Source organism: Triticum aestivum, chromosome 5D, assembly GCF_018294505.1.
Source record: "Triticum aestivum cultivar Chinese Spring chromosome 5D, IWGSC CS RefSeq v2.1, whole genome shotgun sequence".
NCBI lineage: Eukaryota > Viridiplantae > Streptophyta > Magnoliopsida > Poales > Poaceae > Triticum > Triticum aestivum.
In genome coordinates, this window is record NC_057808.1 from 367577043 (window position 1) to 367593753 (window position 16711).

Here is a 16711-nt window from a genome sequence, read left to right on the forward strand (position 1 = left end):
TCCTTGTTCATGATAATTGTCTATTGTTCATGCTGTAATTGTGTTATCCGGAAATCATAATACATGTGTGAATACATGGACCACAACATGTCCCTAGTGAGCCTCTAGTTGACTAGCTCGTTGATCAACAGATAGTCATGGTTTCCTGACTATGGACATTGGATGTCATTGATAACGGGATCACATCATTAGGAGAATGATGTGATGGACAAGACCCAATCCTAAGCATAGCACAAAAGATCATGTAGTTCGCTTGCTAGAGCTTTTCCAATGTCAAGTATCATTTCCTTAGACCATGAGATCGTGCAACTCCCGGATGCCGTAGGAGTGCTTTGGGTGTACCAAACGTCACAACGTAACTGGGTGACTATAAAGGTGCACTACGGGTATCTCCGAAAGTGTCTGTTGGGTTGGCACGGATCGAGACTGGGATTTGTCACTCCGTATGACGGAGAGGTATCTCTGGGCCCACTCAGTAATGCATCATCATAATGAGCTCATTGTGACCAAGTGTTTGGTCACGGGATCATGCATTACGGTACGAGTAAAGTGACTTGCCGGTAACGAGATTGAACGAGGTATTGGGATACCGACGATCGAATCTCGGGCAAGTAACGTACCGATTGACAAAGGGAATTGTATACGGGATTGATTGAATCCTCGACATCGTGGTTCATCCGATGAGATCATCGAGGAACATGTGGGAGCCAACATGGGTATCTAGATCCCGCTGTTGGTTATTGACCGAAGAGTCGTCTCGGTCATGTCTGCATGTCTCCCGAACCCGTAGGGTCTACACACTTAAGGTTCGGTGATGCTAGGGTTGTAGAGATATTAGTATGCGGTAACCCGAAAGTTGTTCGGAGTCCCGGATGAGTTCCCGGACGTCACGAGGAGTTCCGGAATGGTCCGGAGGTGAAGAATTATATATAGGAAGTCCAGTTTCGGCCACCGGGAAAGTTTCGGGGGTTACCGGTATTGTACCGGGACCACCGGAAGGGTCCCGGGGGTCCATCGGGTGGGGCCACCTATCCCGGAGGGCCCCATGGGCTGAAGTGGGAGGGGAACCAGCCCCTGGTGGGCTGGTGCGCCCCCCCTTGGGCCTCCCCCTGCGCCTAGGGTTAGAAACCCTAGGGGTGGGGGCGCCCCCCACTTGGCTTGGGGGGGGAAGCCACCCCTTGGCCGCCGCCCCCCCTGGAGATTGGATCTCCCAGGGGCCGCCCCCCCCCCAGGGCCCCTATATATAGTGGAGGGGAGGGAGGGCAGCGGTACCACAGCCCCTGGCGCCTCCCTCTCCCTCCCGTGACACCTCTCCCTCTCGCTGTGCTTGGCGAAGCCCTGCCGAGATCCCCGCTACTTCCACCACCACGCCGTCGTGCTGCTGGATCTCCATCAACCTCTCCTTCCCTCTTGCTGGATCAAGAAGGGGGATACGTCTTCCCAACCGTACGTGTGTTGAACGCGGAGGTGCCGTCCGTTCGGCGCTCGGTCATCGGTGATTTGGATCACGACGAGTACGACTCCATCAACCCCGTTCACTTGAACGCTTCCGCTCGCGATCTACAAGGGTATGTAGATGCACTCCTTCCTTCTCGTTGCTAGTAAAACTCCATAGATGGATCTTGGTGATGCGTAGAAAATTTTAAATTTCTGCAACGATCCCCAACATCTCCTCCATCTTACAGCTATAGAACTTATTGGAGATTTCATATCTCTCAATCCAGGCATTTGCTTGAAATATTAACTTCAACTCCTGGAACATCTCATATGCTCCATGACGTTCAAAACGTCGTTGAAGTCCCGGTTCTAAGCCGTAAAGCATGGCACACTGAACTATTGAGTAGTCATCAGCTTTGCCCTACCAAACGTTCTTAACGTCGTCAGTTGCATCAGCAGCAGGCCTGGCACCTAGCGGTGCTTCCAGGACATAATTCTTCTGTGTAGCAATGAGGATAATCCTCAAGTTACGGACCCAGTCCGTGTAATTGCTACCATCATCTTTCAACTTTGCTTTCTCAAGGAACGCATTAAAATTCAATGGAACAACAGCACGAGGCATCTATGTACAATTAACATAGACAAGCAAAATACTATCAGGTACTAAGTTCATGATAAATTTAAGTTCAATTAATCATATTACTTAAGAACTCCCACTTAGATAGACATCCCTCTAATCATCTAAGTGATCACGTGATCCAAATCAACTAAACCATGTCCGATCATCACGTGAGATGGAGTAGTTTTCAATGGTGAACATCACTATGTTGATTGATACGTCTCCAACGTATCTATAATTTTTGGTTGCTCCATGCTATATTATCTTCTGTTTTGGACATTATTGGGCTTTATTATTCACTTTTATATTATTTTTGGGGCTAACCTATTAACCGGAGGCCCAGCCCAGAATTGCTGTTTTTTGCCTATTTCAGAGTTTCGCAGAGAAAGAATATCAAACGGAGTCCAAACGGAATGAAACCTTCGGGAACGTGATTTTCGGAACGAACATGATCCAGAGGACTTGGGCCCTACGTCAGGAAATCAAGAAGGAAGCCACGAGGTAGGGGGGGCGCGCCCATCCCCCTGGGCGCGCCCTCCACCCTCGTGGGCCCCATGTTGCTCCACCGACGTACTCCTTCCTCCTATATATACCTACGTACCCCCAAACGATCAGATACGGAGCCAAAAACCTAATTCCACCGCCGCAACCTTCTGTACCCACGAGATCCCATCTTGGGGCCTGTACCGGAGCTCCGCCGGAGGGGCATCGATCACGGAGGGCTTCTACATCAACGCCATAGCCTCTCCGATGAAGTGTGAGTAGTTTACCTCAGACCTTCGGGTCCATAGTTATTAGCTAGATGGCTTCTTCTCTCTTTTTGGATCTCAATACAATGTTCTCCCCCTCTCTCGTGGATATCTATTCGATGTAATCTTCTTTTGCGGTGTGTTTGTTGAGACCGATGAATTGTGGGTTTATGATCAAGTTTATCTATGAACAATATTTGAATCTTCTGAATTCTTTTATGTATGATTGGTTATCTTTGCAAGTCTCTTCAAATTATCAGTTTGGTTTGGCCTACTAGATTGATCTTTCTTGCAATGGGAGAAGTGCTTAGCTTTGGGTTCAATATTGCGGTGTCCTTTCCCAGTGACAGTAGGGGCAGCAAGGCACGTATTGTATTGTTGCCATCGAGGATAACAAGATGGGGTTTTTATCATATTGCATGAATTTATCCCTCTACATCATGTCATCTTGCTTAAAGCGTTACTCTGTTCTTACGAACTTAATACTCTAGATGCATGCTGGATAGCGGTCGATGTGTGGATAATAGTAGTAGATGCAGGCAGGAGTCGGTCTACTTGTCTCGGACGTGATGCCTATATACATGATCATACCTAGATATTCTCATAACTATGCTCAATTCTGTCAATTGCTCAACAGTAATTTGTTCACCCACCGTAAAACACTTATGCTCTTGAGAGAAGCCACTAGTGAAACCTATGGCCCCCGGGTCTATTTTCCATCATATTAATCTCCCATCAACAAGCTATTTCTTTTGCCGTTTTTATTTTGCTTTCTTTACTTTGCATCTTTATCACAAAAATACCAAAAATATTATCCTATCATATCTATCAGATCTCACTCTCGTAAGTGACCATGTAGGGATTGACAACCCCTTATCGCGTTGGTTGCAAGGATTTATTTGTTTGTGTAGGTGCGAGGGACTCGCGCGTAGCCTCCTACTGGATTGATACCTTGGTTCTCAAAAACTGAGGGAAATACTTACGCTACTTTGATGCATCACCCTTTCCTCTTCAAGGGAAAACCAACGCAGTGCTCAAGAGGTAGCATTGATCATATCTACTATATGATTCACGCTCGACCTTTCGGTCTCAGTGTTCCGAGGCCATATCTGCATATGCTAGGCTCGTCAAGTTTAACCCGAGTATTCTGCGTGTGCAAAATTGGCTTGCACCCGTTGTAGATGAACGTAGAGCTTATCACAGTCGATCATCACGTGGTGTCTCGGCACGGCGAACTTTGGCAACGATGCATACTCATGGAGAACACTTTTATCTTAAAATTTAGTGAGAGATCATCTTATAATGCTACCGTCAATCAAAGCAAAACAAGATGCATAAAGGATAAACATCACATGCAATTAATATAAGTGATATGATATGGCCATCATCATATTGTGCTTGTGATCTCCATATCTGAAGCACCGTCATGATCACCATCGTCACCGGCGCGACACCTTGATCTCCATCGTAGCATCGTTGTCGTCTCGCCAACTATTGCTTCTACAACTATCGCTACCGCTTAGTGATAAAGTAAAGCAATTACAGGGCGATTGCATTGCATACAATAAAGCGACAACCATATGGCTCCTGCCAGTTGCCGATAACTCGGTTACAAAACAAGATCATCTCATACAATAAAATATAGCATCATGCCTTGACCATATCACATCACAACATGCCCTGCAAAAACAAGTTAGACGTCCTCTACTTTGTTGTTGCAAGTTTTACGTGGCTGCTACAGGCTGAGCAAGAACCGTTCTTACCTGCGCATCAAAGCCACAACAATAGTTCATCAAGTTAGTGTTGTTTTAACCTTCTCAAGGACCGGGCGTAGCCACACTCAGTTCAACTAAAGTTGGAGAAACTGACACCCGCCAGCCACCTGTGTGCAAAGAACGTCGGTAGAACCAGTCTCGCGTAAGCGTACGCGTAATGTCGGTCCGGGCCGCTTCATCCAACAATACCGCCGAACCAAAGTGTGACATGCTGGTAAGCAGTATGACTTGTATCGCCCACAACTCACTTGTGTTCTACTCGTGCATATAACATCTACGCATAAACCTGGCTCGGATGCCACTGTTGGGGAACGTAGTAATTTCAAAAAAAATCCTACGCACACGCAAGATCATGATGATGCATAGCAACGAGAGGGGAGAGTGTGTCTACCTACCCTCATAGACCGAAAGCGGAAGCATTAGAACAACGCGGTTGATGTAGTCGTACGTCTTCATGATCCGACCGATCCAAGTACCGAACGTACGGCACCTCCGAGTTCAGCACACGTTCAGCTCGATGACGTCTCGCGAACTCCGATCTAGCAAAGCTTCACGGGAGAGTTCCGTCAGCACGACGGCGTGATGACGGTGATGATGTTGCTACCGACGCAGGGCTTCGCCTAAGCACCGCTACGATATGACCGAGGTGGAATATGGTGGAGGGGGGCACCGCACACGGCTAAGAGATCAAGAGATCAATTGTTGTGTCTATGGGGTGCCCCCTCCCCGTATATAAAGGAGTGGAGGAGGGGGAGGGCCGGCCCTCTCTATGGCGCGCCCTAGGGGAGTCCTACTCCCACCGGGAGTAGGATTCCCCCTTTCCTAGTAGAACTAGGAGCCCTTCCAAGTAGTAGGAGTAGGAGAGAAGGAAATGGAAAAAAGAAGAGAAGGAAGGAGGGGGCGCCGCCCCTCCCCCTAGTCCAATTTGGACTAAGCCTTGGGGGGCGCGCAGCCTCCCCTCTCTCTTTCCCCTAAAGCCCAATAAGGCCCATATACTCCCTGGCGAATTCCCGTAACTCTCCGATACTCCGAAAAATACCCGAATCACTCGGAACCTTTCCGATGTCCGAATATAGTCGTCCAATATATCGATCTTTACGTCTCGACCATTTCGAGACTCCTCGTCATGTCCCCGATCTCTTCCGGGACTCCGAACTACCTTCGGTACATCAAAACACATAAACTCATAATACTGATCGTCATCGAACTTTAAGCGTGCGGACCCTACGGGTTCGAGAACTATGTAGACATAACCGAGACACGTCTCCGGTCAATAACCAATAGCGGAACCTGGATGCTCATATTGGCTCCCACATATTCTACGAAGATCTTTATCGGTCAAACCGCATAACAACATACGTTGTTCCCTTTTTCATCGGTATGTTACTTGCACGAGATTCGATCGTCGGTATCTCAATACCTAGTTCAATCTCGTTACCGGCAAGTCTCTTTACTCGTTACGTAATGCATCATCCCGCAACTAACTCATTAGTCACATTGCTTGCAAGGCTTATAGTGATGTGCATTACCGAGAGGGCCCAGAGATACCTCTCCGACAATCGGAGTGACAAATCCTAATCTTGAAATACGCCAACTCAACAAGTACCATCGGAGACACCTGTAGAGCACCTTTATAATCACCCAGTTACGTTGTGACGTTTGGTAGCACACAAAGTGTTCCTCCGGTAAACGGGAATTGCATAATCTCATAGTCATAGGAACATGTATAAGTCATGAAGAAAGCAATAGCAACATACTAAATGATCAAGTGCTAAGCTAACGGAATGGGTCAAGTCAATCACATCATTCTCCTAATGATGTGATCCCGTTAATCAAATGACAACTCATGTCAATGGCTAGGAAACTCAACCATGTTTGATCAACGAGCTAGTCAAGTAGAGGCATACTAGTGACACTATGTTTGTCTATGTATTCACACATGTATTATGTTTTCGGTTAATACAATTCTAGCATGAATAATAAACATTTATCATGATATAAGGAAATAAATAATAACTTTATTATTGCCTCTAGGGCATATTTCCTTCATAAGTGATGTGTCAAACCAATTCATATTTTATTTTTGTATTATATCTACTGTATTCCAACTTTTCTATGGCAAAAACTCATCAAAGAAAATCATAGAGCCATCAAAATAAGCACACAACACAATGAAAACAGAATCTGTCAAAACAGAATAGTCTGTAGCAATCTGACTTTTGCGAATACTTCTGGAACTCCAAAAATTCTACCAAATTAGGACGAACAGGTTAATTTGTATATTAATCTTCTGCAAAAAGAATCAGGGTAAAAGCTCTTTTATGTGATTTATGAAAATTATTTTCGTGAGCGCAAAGTTTCTGTCTTTTTCAGCAAGATCAAACAACTATCACCCAAGAAGATCCTAAAGGCTTTACTTGGCACAAACACTAATTAAAACATAATAACACAATCATAACAGTAGCATAATCATGCTAACACTGAAGAACAGAAAGCAAAAAGCAAAAATGAATTTTATTCATTGGGTTGCCTCCCAACAAGCGCTATAGTTTTACGCCCTTAGCTAGGCATAAGGCAAGGATCTAAGTTTTGTCATCCTTGTTCTTCTTAGTTTTCTTAGAAGTGTTTTCATCATGGGGTTTTGTAAACACAACATAAAACATATTATCCATGGAAACTTTAGCATTCCTTAGTTGGTTTTCATCATAACCCCTTTGATTTCCCGCAACAATCCAAGAGTAGTGTTGATTAACATTATTAAAAACTTGTTGGATTGTTTCTAGAACGGGGACCTCCTTTTTAAGATTCTCACCAAAGATCTTATTATCCCCAAGCAAATGTCTCAAAGCATAGTCACTATTATAGATAATTTCATCTATCACAGGTTTTTCACGATTCATACCATAAATGTCAAAGATTTCTCTAGCTTCCCGAATTATGTAGTCAAACTCATTCATAAGAACGAGAGTGGCCAACTTTTTAGCCCTAGGATTCTTTATATCGGGGAGCTCAAAAAAAATCTTTGCAAAGTAGGATGAGTATGAATAAATTTACTTTCAAGTTTCAGAACTAGTGCTGAAATAGCATCCGCATAAGATCTAGTAGTTTTAAGTATAGGGGCATCATCAAGACTTAGATTCCCAACAAAATTGAAAAATTCTTGGATACGTTCTTTTCCCATAATGTTCCCTTGCCCCAAGATAAAAGTTTTAGCATCCAGATTGCCCGTACGTCCCATCTTAGGGGTCAGGCCGTCATCTTTTTGTGCCATGCCGAAATCACTCATGATTGCAAGCAGAGAATAGGTCTGACGAGAAAACGGCAAACGGAAAAAAAAGAGGCGAATAAAACGACAAATTTTTGTGAAGTGGGGGAGAGGAAAACTAGAGGCAAATGGCAAATAATATAAATTGCAAGGAGATGAGATTTGTGATTAAGAACCTGGTTATGTTGAAGATCCTCCCCGACAACGGCGCCAGAAATTGGCAAGTTGACGGGGGACTATCTTGACTTGATCATCCCCGGCAACGGCGCCAGAAATTCTCCTTGATGGCAGCTGGAACTACGTCGGTATTTCCCCGGAGAGGGAGGGATGATGTAGCACAGCGACGGTAGAGTATTTCCCTCAGTTATGAAACCAAGGTATCGAACCAGTAGGAGAACCAGGCAACACAACGTAAACAGCACCTGCACACAAACAACAACACCTCGCAACCCGACGAGTTAAAGGGGTTGTCAATCCCTTCCGGGGTACGGCGCCTCAAGATAGGCAAGTGGATGTGAGGTAAATTGTAGTAGATTGATAGATCGAACGCCAAATAAAATAAATAAAGATAAAACGTAGCAAGGTATTTTGGTATTTTTTGGTTTAATAGATCTGAATAAAAATGCAAAGGAAAAGTAGATCGCAAGGCAAATATATGAGAAGAAGACTCGGGGCCGTAGGTTTGACTAGTGGCTTCTCTCGAGAAAAATAGCAAACGGTGGGTAAACAAATTACTGTTGGGCAATTGATAGAACTTCAAATGCTCATGATGATATCCAGGCAATGATCATTACACAGGCATCACATCCAAGATTAGTAAACCGACTCCTGCCTGCATCTACTACTATTACTCCACACATCGCCCGCTATCCAGCATGCATCCAGTCTATTAGGTTCATGAAAAAACGGAGTAATGCAATAAGAACAATGACATGATGTAGACAAGATCCGTTTATCTATATGGCGGTAGATATAGATCTCGTCTTTTTATCCTTAGTAGCAACGATACATACGTGTCGGTTCCCCTTCTGTCACTGGGATCAAGCACCGTAAGATCGAACCCACTACCGGGCACCTCTTCCCATTGCAAGATAAATAGATCAAGTTGGCCAAACAAAACCCAAATATCGGAGAAGAAATACGAGGCTATAAGAGATCAAAGAAACTCAAATAACTTTCATGGATATAAAAAGATATGACTGATCATAAACTCAAAGCTCATCAGATCCCAACAAACACACCGCAAAAGAGTTACATCATATGGATCTTCAAGAGACCTTTGTATTGAGAATTCAGCGAGAGAGAGAGAGAGAGAAAGCCATCTAGCTACTAACTACGGACCCGAAGGTCTACAAAGAAATACTCACGCATCATCGGAGAGGCACCAATGGAACTGGTGAACCCCTCCGTGATGGTGTCTAGATTGGATCTGGTGGTTCTGGACTCTGCGGCGGTTGGATGAATATTTCGACGCTTCTTCTAGGGTTTCTGAAATATTGTGGTATTTATAGAGCAAAGAGGAGGTCCGGGGGGCACCCGAGGGGGGCACAACCCACCAGGGCACGCCTGGGCCTCCTGGCGCGCCCTGGTGGGTTGTGTCCCCCTCGGGGCACCCCCCAGGTGCAACCAGGGCCCATTGCCTTCCTTCTGTCCCATAAAAAATCATCATGGAGTTTCGTGGCATTTGGACTCCGTTTGATATGGATTTCCTGCGATGTAAAAAACATGGAAAAACAACAACTGGCACTTGGCACTATGTTAATAGGTTAGTACGAAAAAATGATATCAAATGATTATAAAACATCCAAGATTGATAATAAAACAGCATGGAACAATCAAAAATTATAGATACGTTGGAGACGTATCAGTGTGGACTACCGCCTTGCCTTGTTCGAAGCCCAGCTCGGCCTCATCAAGCTCCTCATTCCTGCACCGCACGTCGGACTTCTGTCTTGGCCGTCGTCAGCCCGGTAGACGTAGCGTGGTGGGTTGGTGTCAGGGGCAGCCGGAGAAGAGAGTTGTGCCCTCAATCCGACGACCGTAGGCTGCCCTCGATCCAACGACTATAGGCTGGCGGCGGCGATCCAACCCTGGGGAGGGTGTGAGGACATGGAAGGAAGGCCAGAGAAGAGTGCTTTGGGGGTTTGATTGCTCCGAGAAGAGTGGATTACGTTTTCCACGGAACACATATTTGGCAGAGTAACCGTCCGCCGTTGTTAATTGCTAGGTACAATCACAATATCAGATTCGATTAATCTTGACTGTTAGATGTGATTTGCTGGGATAATTTGACGATAGTTATCAGGCTGGGTACACTTGCGGAGTGGCCTTAAGAAAGATAAAGTTCGCTTGTTTAATAGTAAGTATAGATACCACATGTTTCCTTTTTTGACCTTAGCATTTATGAATACGCCGTTGGAAACAGAACGAAACACGACCTCATCCTGGTGCCGCCAGTCTAGCCCACCAAATTCATAGAGGGTCAAGCGAGTTCTGAGTTGACTCCCTAACTCGCTTTCACTTCCCTTCGGCCTTCTCCACCCCCACTTTTGAGTGTCATCGTGCTTTGGAGTGAAGGATGGCCATGTGTACTCATGTGTCCCATGCATTACCATTCCCAGACTGGGAAATTCCTCTCTGGTTATGTATTTCATATTTTGTTTATCCGCGCTTCTGCTTTGTCGTCCTTAGACGGCTCTTTTTCACGCTTCTACCCCCAATCCGTTTTCAGGCCAACCGAACCCGACCACCTTCGATGGCATGTCTATGCGAAGGAAGGAGAGGCGGGGCCGCCTCCCACATTGGTTCCATCGGCGATGAGGAGGGATGGTCAGGATACTTCGGTAGCTCGGTGGAAAAATCCTTTGAAAGTTCCAATGTACCTTTTTGTCTTTTTCTTGCCAATCAAACACTAGTACCTTTATTTGCTCATTTCCTGTGAGGTATCCAAATGATTCTCCTCTACAAATGATGTTTTTGGTTTCTGGTACAATCTAGCATGTTGATGTTTTAATATATCTTTTTTTGTTCCCATGTTCTCAAAATGTTGGGTACATATTTGAGTTCCTTCGTTACTCTTGGGCGTCTTGTCTACTTGTGTTCGCCTCTTTGTGTCTCACACCCAAGAACGTTTCGAACGTGTTCTGTTCAAACTTTTTTTACCCGTCATTCAATTACATTGTTACTAGATTCTCATAAACATGTTTGGTTATACTGGACCGTAAATGGGTACCGTACAAACTAGCACGACTCAACTCAAGCCCAGATTCCCCCATCCTCCACAGTAAATAGACCGCTTTTACCGGACAAGGGTGAGAGCGAACCCGGGACTGCTCAAGCAAACCCTCTGCCGCGACCCCATCCAGCCTCTATCCCAGTTCTTCTTCTTCGTCCAGGGGCTACTACTCGCCGAGGCCCCGATCTCCCATTCAAGTTTCTCCATGTCACGCCCACCTCGTCATGGGAAGAGCAATGGCGGGGCGGGAAGAGCAGCGGCGGCCGCCCTTCCCCTTCATAGACAGGTGGTGCTGGCGCTGGATGCCCCTGGAGCCTCGATCTCCCACTACTCCACAAGAAACCTGCCACGAAGGAGCAAGGACGACGTCGCGCAAGTAGTGGCGGCGACGGCCGATTGCATTCCATCCTTGAGGTAGCGTTTTTTCCATGGATCCAAATTCCGATCTTCGTGATTTCTATTGCATGCGCGTAATATGCTTCAAGTTCCGAATGTTGAGATTTTTGCTTAATGCTTGTAGTTTTGAAAAACAAATCTAAAGATTTATTTTATGATTTTCAGAGTTTAACACGCATCTATAATACAATGGGGATGAAAGCTGTAAAAAACATTAATGTATTTAATAACAAATTGCCAATTTAAACAAAATAGAGTAAAGAATAAGCGCATACACCTCGTTGGCACTTTACTCTTTACCATTTACGTCGTTCATTTTTTGACCTTACCATTTTCGAGTACGTCATTGGAAACAGAAAGAAACGCGACCTCATTGACGATGCTGCCAGTCTGGCCAGAAGGGCCCACCAAATTCATAAAGGGTCAAGCGCATAGCTGGCCAAACGGGCCTGCCCGGCCCGGCCTATCCTAATCGTGCCTGGCACGACCCAGCCCGCCGAGGCACGATTATTATATGGGACATGCCGGCCCGTCTGCTGCAGCCTGCAGCCCAGCTACTAATCGGGCCGGCCCACCGGCACGCCAGGCCCACTAGTCTGCCTGCTATTTTGGCGCACTGGACGTTTTTAATCTATTTTTACCTGTTGGGCCATATAGAGATATATAAAAAAAGATAATCAGGCCGTGCCGTGCCGGCCCGTGTGCTCAGCCTAGCAGCCCAAGCATGGCCCAGGGCGTGCCGCATGCCGGGCCCGGCCCGTTTAGCCTGTGCCGTGCCTGGCCCATGGCGGGCCGTGCCGGGCGTGCTCGCGGGCCGGCATGGTTGGCACGGCCCATTTGGCCAGCTATAGTCAAGCGAGTTCCCAGACAGCGCTCCCCTCACCCCTTTCCGCCGAAGCTCGCCACCCCAGAGAAATTTCTCCCATCAGCCCCGCCGTCGGCTTCTTCTCCCCCGTTGCGCTGGACTGGCGTGGAGTCGATTCGGTAGGTTTTCTGGTGACGAACCCTAACTGGCTCGCGTTCTGTTTCGCGGCAATCCGAGTGTTCATTTTTCTCCGACGCGTTCAGTTTCTTGCGGGCTCGCGTGGCAGCTGACCTTCCAAGGGGTTCCGCCGCGTTCCGCTGGGCGCTGAGAGGAACCATGCTCACCGTCAAGTCCGAACCTGCAACTGCAATGGATGCAGTGGGGTGGGTCAATTTTGCCTTTTAATGTCTGAAAGCGACAATGTTCTTTGTGCACAATTGAATGAGCACACCGTTCAGTTTTATGGTTCTCCTCCAATTTTGCCTTTTCCACTTCAGCATATGGAGTTCTCTAGAGAACAAGAAGGATGCCATTTTAGACTTCATGCCTATGCGCTTTATGTTTTGTTCAGTTTTGATCCTTCAGAATTCAGATGTACATAAACAATTGTACACAAACCCATGCTGGAGAAGTTAATTTTTTAAATTTTGACTAGGTAGGAGTAACATGGTGAATGAGGATAGAATGCATTTGATGTCAGTTGTGACGAGTGTCTGTCAGCCGTTCGACGCGGTTTTGTCTTGAGTGGCCGGTTGTTTCGGCCTACTCTTAGGCTTGTAATTAATATTCATTCTATCAATGCATCGAGACACAAGCTTTGTTTTGAGAGAGAGAGAGAGAGAAAAGAGTAACGCGGTAAATTGTTTCCCTGACAATAAATTGTAAGCGCAGATTATTTTGAACACAAATGATATAGTTGTGAAGTTGAATCTATCTTCTGAAAAAGGACAGCCTGCATTTTTGCTCACAGATACCATTCTGTAGGTCTGTGCTGGACTTGGTTTCGAGTCACTCAGGATGTTACACTTTACTATCATTTGCAAGGACATGTCGCTTCTTTTTTGTGAGTGGAAGTGCCATACTACTTCTTTTGCGAGAATAAGTGGCATATAACTTTACTAGACCTAGGGCTAGAATAATAAGGCAAACAATGACAGAATGAAGGTGGCTTTGGTTCTTATGTTTCCGACAGTCATGTACTTTCTTTATATCCTAATTAACCTGAACATGCCACCTCTATTCCATCTAATATTTTCATTGCCGTAAATATTTGAACCTTTTATATCGGGAAGCTCGCACTATTATAAGTCTTAGGCAAACTAAATACACATGGGCTTCGAAAAAGACAAATCAATACTTCCACGTCACCTCAGGGCCAAATTGATCATGAATTTTGAACATCTACATGTTTTCCCATCCTTGACAGAGCACAGTTAATCATTTGTTACATATTTTATCTTCTTCTTGTTGTTGCTGTAAAATATCATGAAACATGTAAGTTCTTTGCATTCTCATGTACAGTAAGTCGGAAATCGAGGAGCATGAACAGAAGGTAAACAGATACCAAGCTGAACTTGCAGCCCGCATTAAGTCCAAATACTTCTCTAATAAGGCTTTTGACGGAGGTACTTCTGAAGTCTTCAGCTTCATGCATTAAATAGACTCACCTTTTTAGATTTAATCACCTAGTACTCTGTACTTCTTTAAACTTGTTTTTGATGTCAGATAGGCCATTCTTTTCGTCTGGTCTTGTAGCAGTTGCCATTTGTTCACAATGCATCAAGTTGCTTTAAAAAAAAATTGGATGAAATAAGTAGAAGGAACTAAACCTCATAGTTGTATTGTTTAAGTTTTCTTCAGTGTGGGTCAGGACAAAAAGCATCCTACATATTAGTTGCTATCTGCTCCACAATTAAGTTAAGGACAGAATTCTGTTGCAAATTTTACGCCTTCTAAATCCAGTTATATCATTGTATAAAGAGGACAACGGGACATTGCATAGTACATGTTGAATTGAAAAACATTCAAGTTTCATCGCGTCAATAAAAACATGGTTTCTAATCAACATCTACCAGAATTTTAAATACCGCAAGCCTTGTGGGGCCAGAGCTCCATACCAATAAGCACACAACCTCTGCGTCAGGCGTCGCATCTTGATAGTTGATCTCGAAATATAATGATGTTTCTACTTATTTATTTTCTAATGTACGACTTCCAAATATGTAGAGGCGGGGTTGATTTAAACTCATCTGATTTCGGGCGAGTTACTTTGTTCATATTGTAAATGAAAAAATACAGCCTGTCTTGTTGTTTCGCTGCATGGTAATAAGGAAATAACTTGCGTGTTTTCATTCACATGTCAGCCAGACATCAATAACTGAAAATCTGATACATGATTTTGAAATATCTCTACCAAAGGTCACATTTTAATTGTTAAATTAGTGACCTACTACCAGTAACCCTAAGTTTCAACAAGAAACACGGCTAATTTTTTTTGCCAATGAATGATATCTCCCACATGACATTTTCCATATACTCTATGAACTTTGATTGTAATTATTTATGCACAAGTACATGTTATATTTGATCTTCATTCCTAGTTTGTCACTCCATATTGACAATGATCCATTGTTTCTTAGTATGGGGCCATGTTACTTAGTCAGCAATTCAGCATTGAGTAGTCATGGTATATGGTTATTGATTACACTTTGTGAATTGACCCTTTTATTTAACAAGTGACTCGATCAACATGTTGAAGCACTACGGTTCTATGGTTATGGGAACATACTAATGAAAATTATTAACAATAGTTACATACTTTATGGTCACATTTTCTGATAAGCTGCCATTTCCTTTTTGAATTTCCATATACTTTACTAGTGTCCACTAGCAGACTCCTACTTAAATGAATTCTCAGGGGAAAAGAGGATAAAAAAAGTGACTTTATGGAATGGGACATCTCATTGCTGAGGTGGTCTTTTAGGTCAATTTGCATATTTGCCTTTTTCAGAACTCAGTAGTGAACACTGGTACAACAGCTAGTCTGCAAACTTGTGTAAATGACTGATAATTATGTTCACATTTCTTGATTATTATTAAGTATAAGTCGGCCCCTTCTTTTTGCTATTAGACCATGTCAACGTTCAGTTCCTCTCTTTGTTGTGTTAATAGGAAAAATCTTTGAAGAAGAAACTATTGTTGAAGGCGAAACCATCCGTTCAAGTAGGTGTGTTTTCTGTGTGCTTTTCTGTAAATATCTCAAATTTGAATATGGCATTCATCTCCATTCTTCGTTTGTAGGTGGCCATGTACAAGTTCGTACGCGAACCCGGTAAATTTTCTCCAAGAGAAGAAGAGCCATGAGAGGAGGGATTCTCCATCTTTGGTAGCTGAAGCTTCACCAAAGAATAATGCAGGTGTTTTGGCAACAGAAAACAATCTAACACCTGGCAAGAGACAAGCATCCAAGGAGACCTGATGGGATAACAGCAGGCTAGTGGGTTGTTGTATGTTCTTCTCAAGCCTGAAGACATGCAACAACCTGAAGCTTGCAAGTTATCATATAATGAAAATCTGTCCAGCAGATGTATGTAGGTGATGCTTGATTCATTTCGTTGAACCAGTTTCAGCAGCATGTGTTGTGAAAAATTTGTTGCCTTAAGTCTTGAGGTATATGCTACCTGAGGCATGCAAGTTATCTTTTAAAAATAACCTGCCCTGCGTGTTAGGCGATGCTAGATTCATTTCATCGAATCTTTTTCAGCAGCATTTGTTGCGAACAATGATTGCACTATGCACTTTGAATTTAATTTTGTGATATCCAAATGGGAAGCATGCTGATGGTGGTGATATTCACATTTCACTGTAATGTTTACTATTCGTCATCTCGGTTCTTCGTTGAACACCCTTCATCTCTTGTTTATGTCTAAATTTGAACACTTTCCTTTTCCTTTCCCTGATTTGCCTGTGCACTGTGCTAGCAATTATTCTTATCTACATAACCATAGACAGAACTGGATATACATGGGCAACATCCGAAAGTTAACTCTATTTAAATAGCTTTTTGAGGTAATGCAGTTCCTTCCTGTTCTTGTCCTGTTAGATGAAAGCTCCATCATCACCACCGCAAAGACAGTATATTGTGCTTGTCCCCGGCTGTCCACCCAACCCATGTAAGTATATTATGTGTCAAAGCTCTTGCTTTTTGAAGCAATTCAGGTCAGGTCACTTTTGCAGGGTCCCTGTGACGTGAGCGCCTCGCACTGGTCCATGCCTTTCCGTTTTGTATTCACACGCTCACGCAGGCTTGGACACTTGATTTGATGACAGCTTGCCAACTGCAGATTTGCAATGCACCTGAATCCTGTTAATTTTGGTATGGTTTTTGGTTCTATATTCTCCATGTTACTGCATAATTTTCATATTAAATC

At 44.2% G+C, this 16711-nt stretch overlaps 1 protein-coding gene across 1 annotated transcript; it reads left to right on the forward strand.

Annotated features, from left to right (window-relative positions):
- Positions 1-12200: 12200 nt before the first annotated feature.
- Positions 12201-16046, forward strand: LOC123120626 (uncharacterized). The gene is made up of 5 exons (XM_044540630.1): positions 12201-12460; positions 12545-12664; positions 13803-13906; positions 15453-15507; positions 15582-16046. Exons 1-5 carry the CDS (start codon positions 12201-12203, stop codon positions 15757-15759), a joined length of 717 nt encoding a protein of 238 aa, XP_044396565.1. The 3' UTR covers positions 15760-16046.
- The last annotated feature ends 665 nt before the right edge of the window (positions 16047-16711 follow it).

Bases quoted from the DNA above. Each gene is read 5' to 3' on its own strand.
- LOC123120626 (XM_044540630.1), top strand. From the start codon at position 12,201: ATGGCCCAGGGCGTGCCGCATGCCGGGCCCGGCCCGTTTAGCCTGTGC. The intron at 12,461-12,544 runs GTAGGTTTTCTG...CGACGCGTTCAG, and splicing joins ACTGGCGTGGAGTCGATTCG to TTTCTTGCGGGCTCGCGTGG. The intron at 13,907-15,452 runs GTACTTCTGAAG...TTGTGTTAATAG, and splicing joins TAATAAGGCTTTTGACGGAG to GAAAAATCTTTGAAGAAGAA.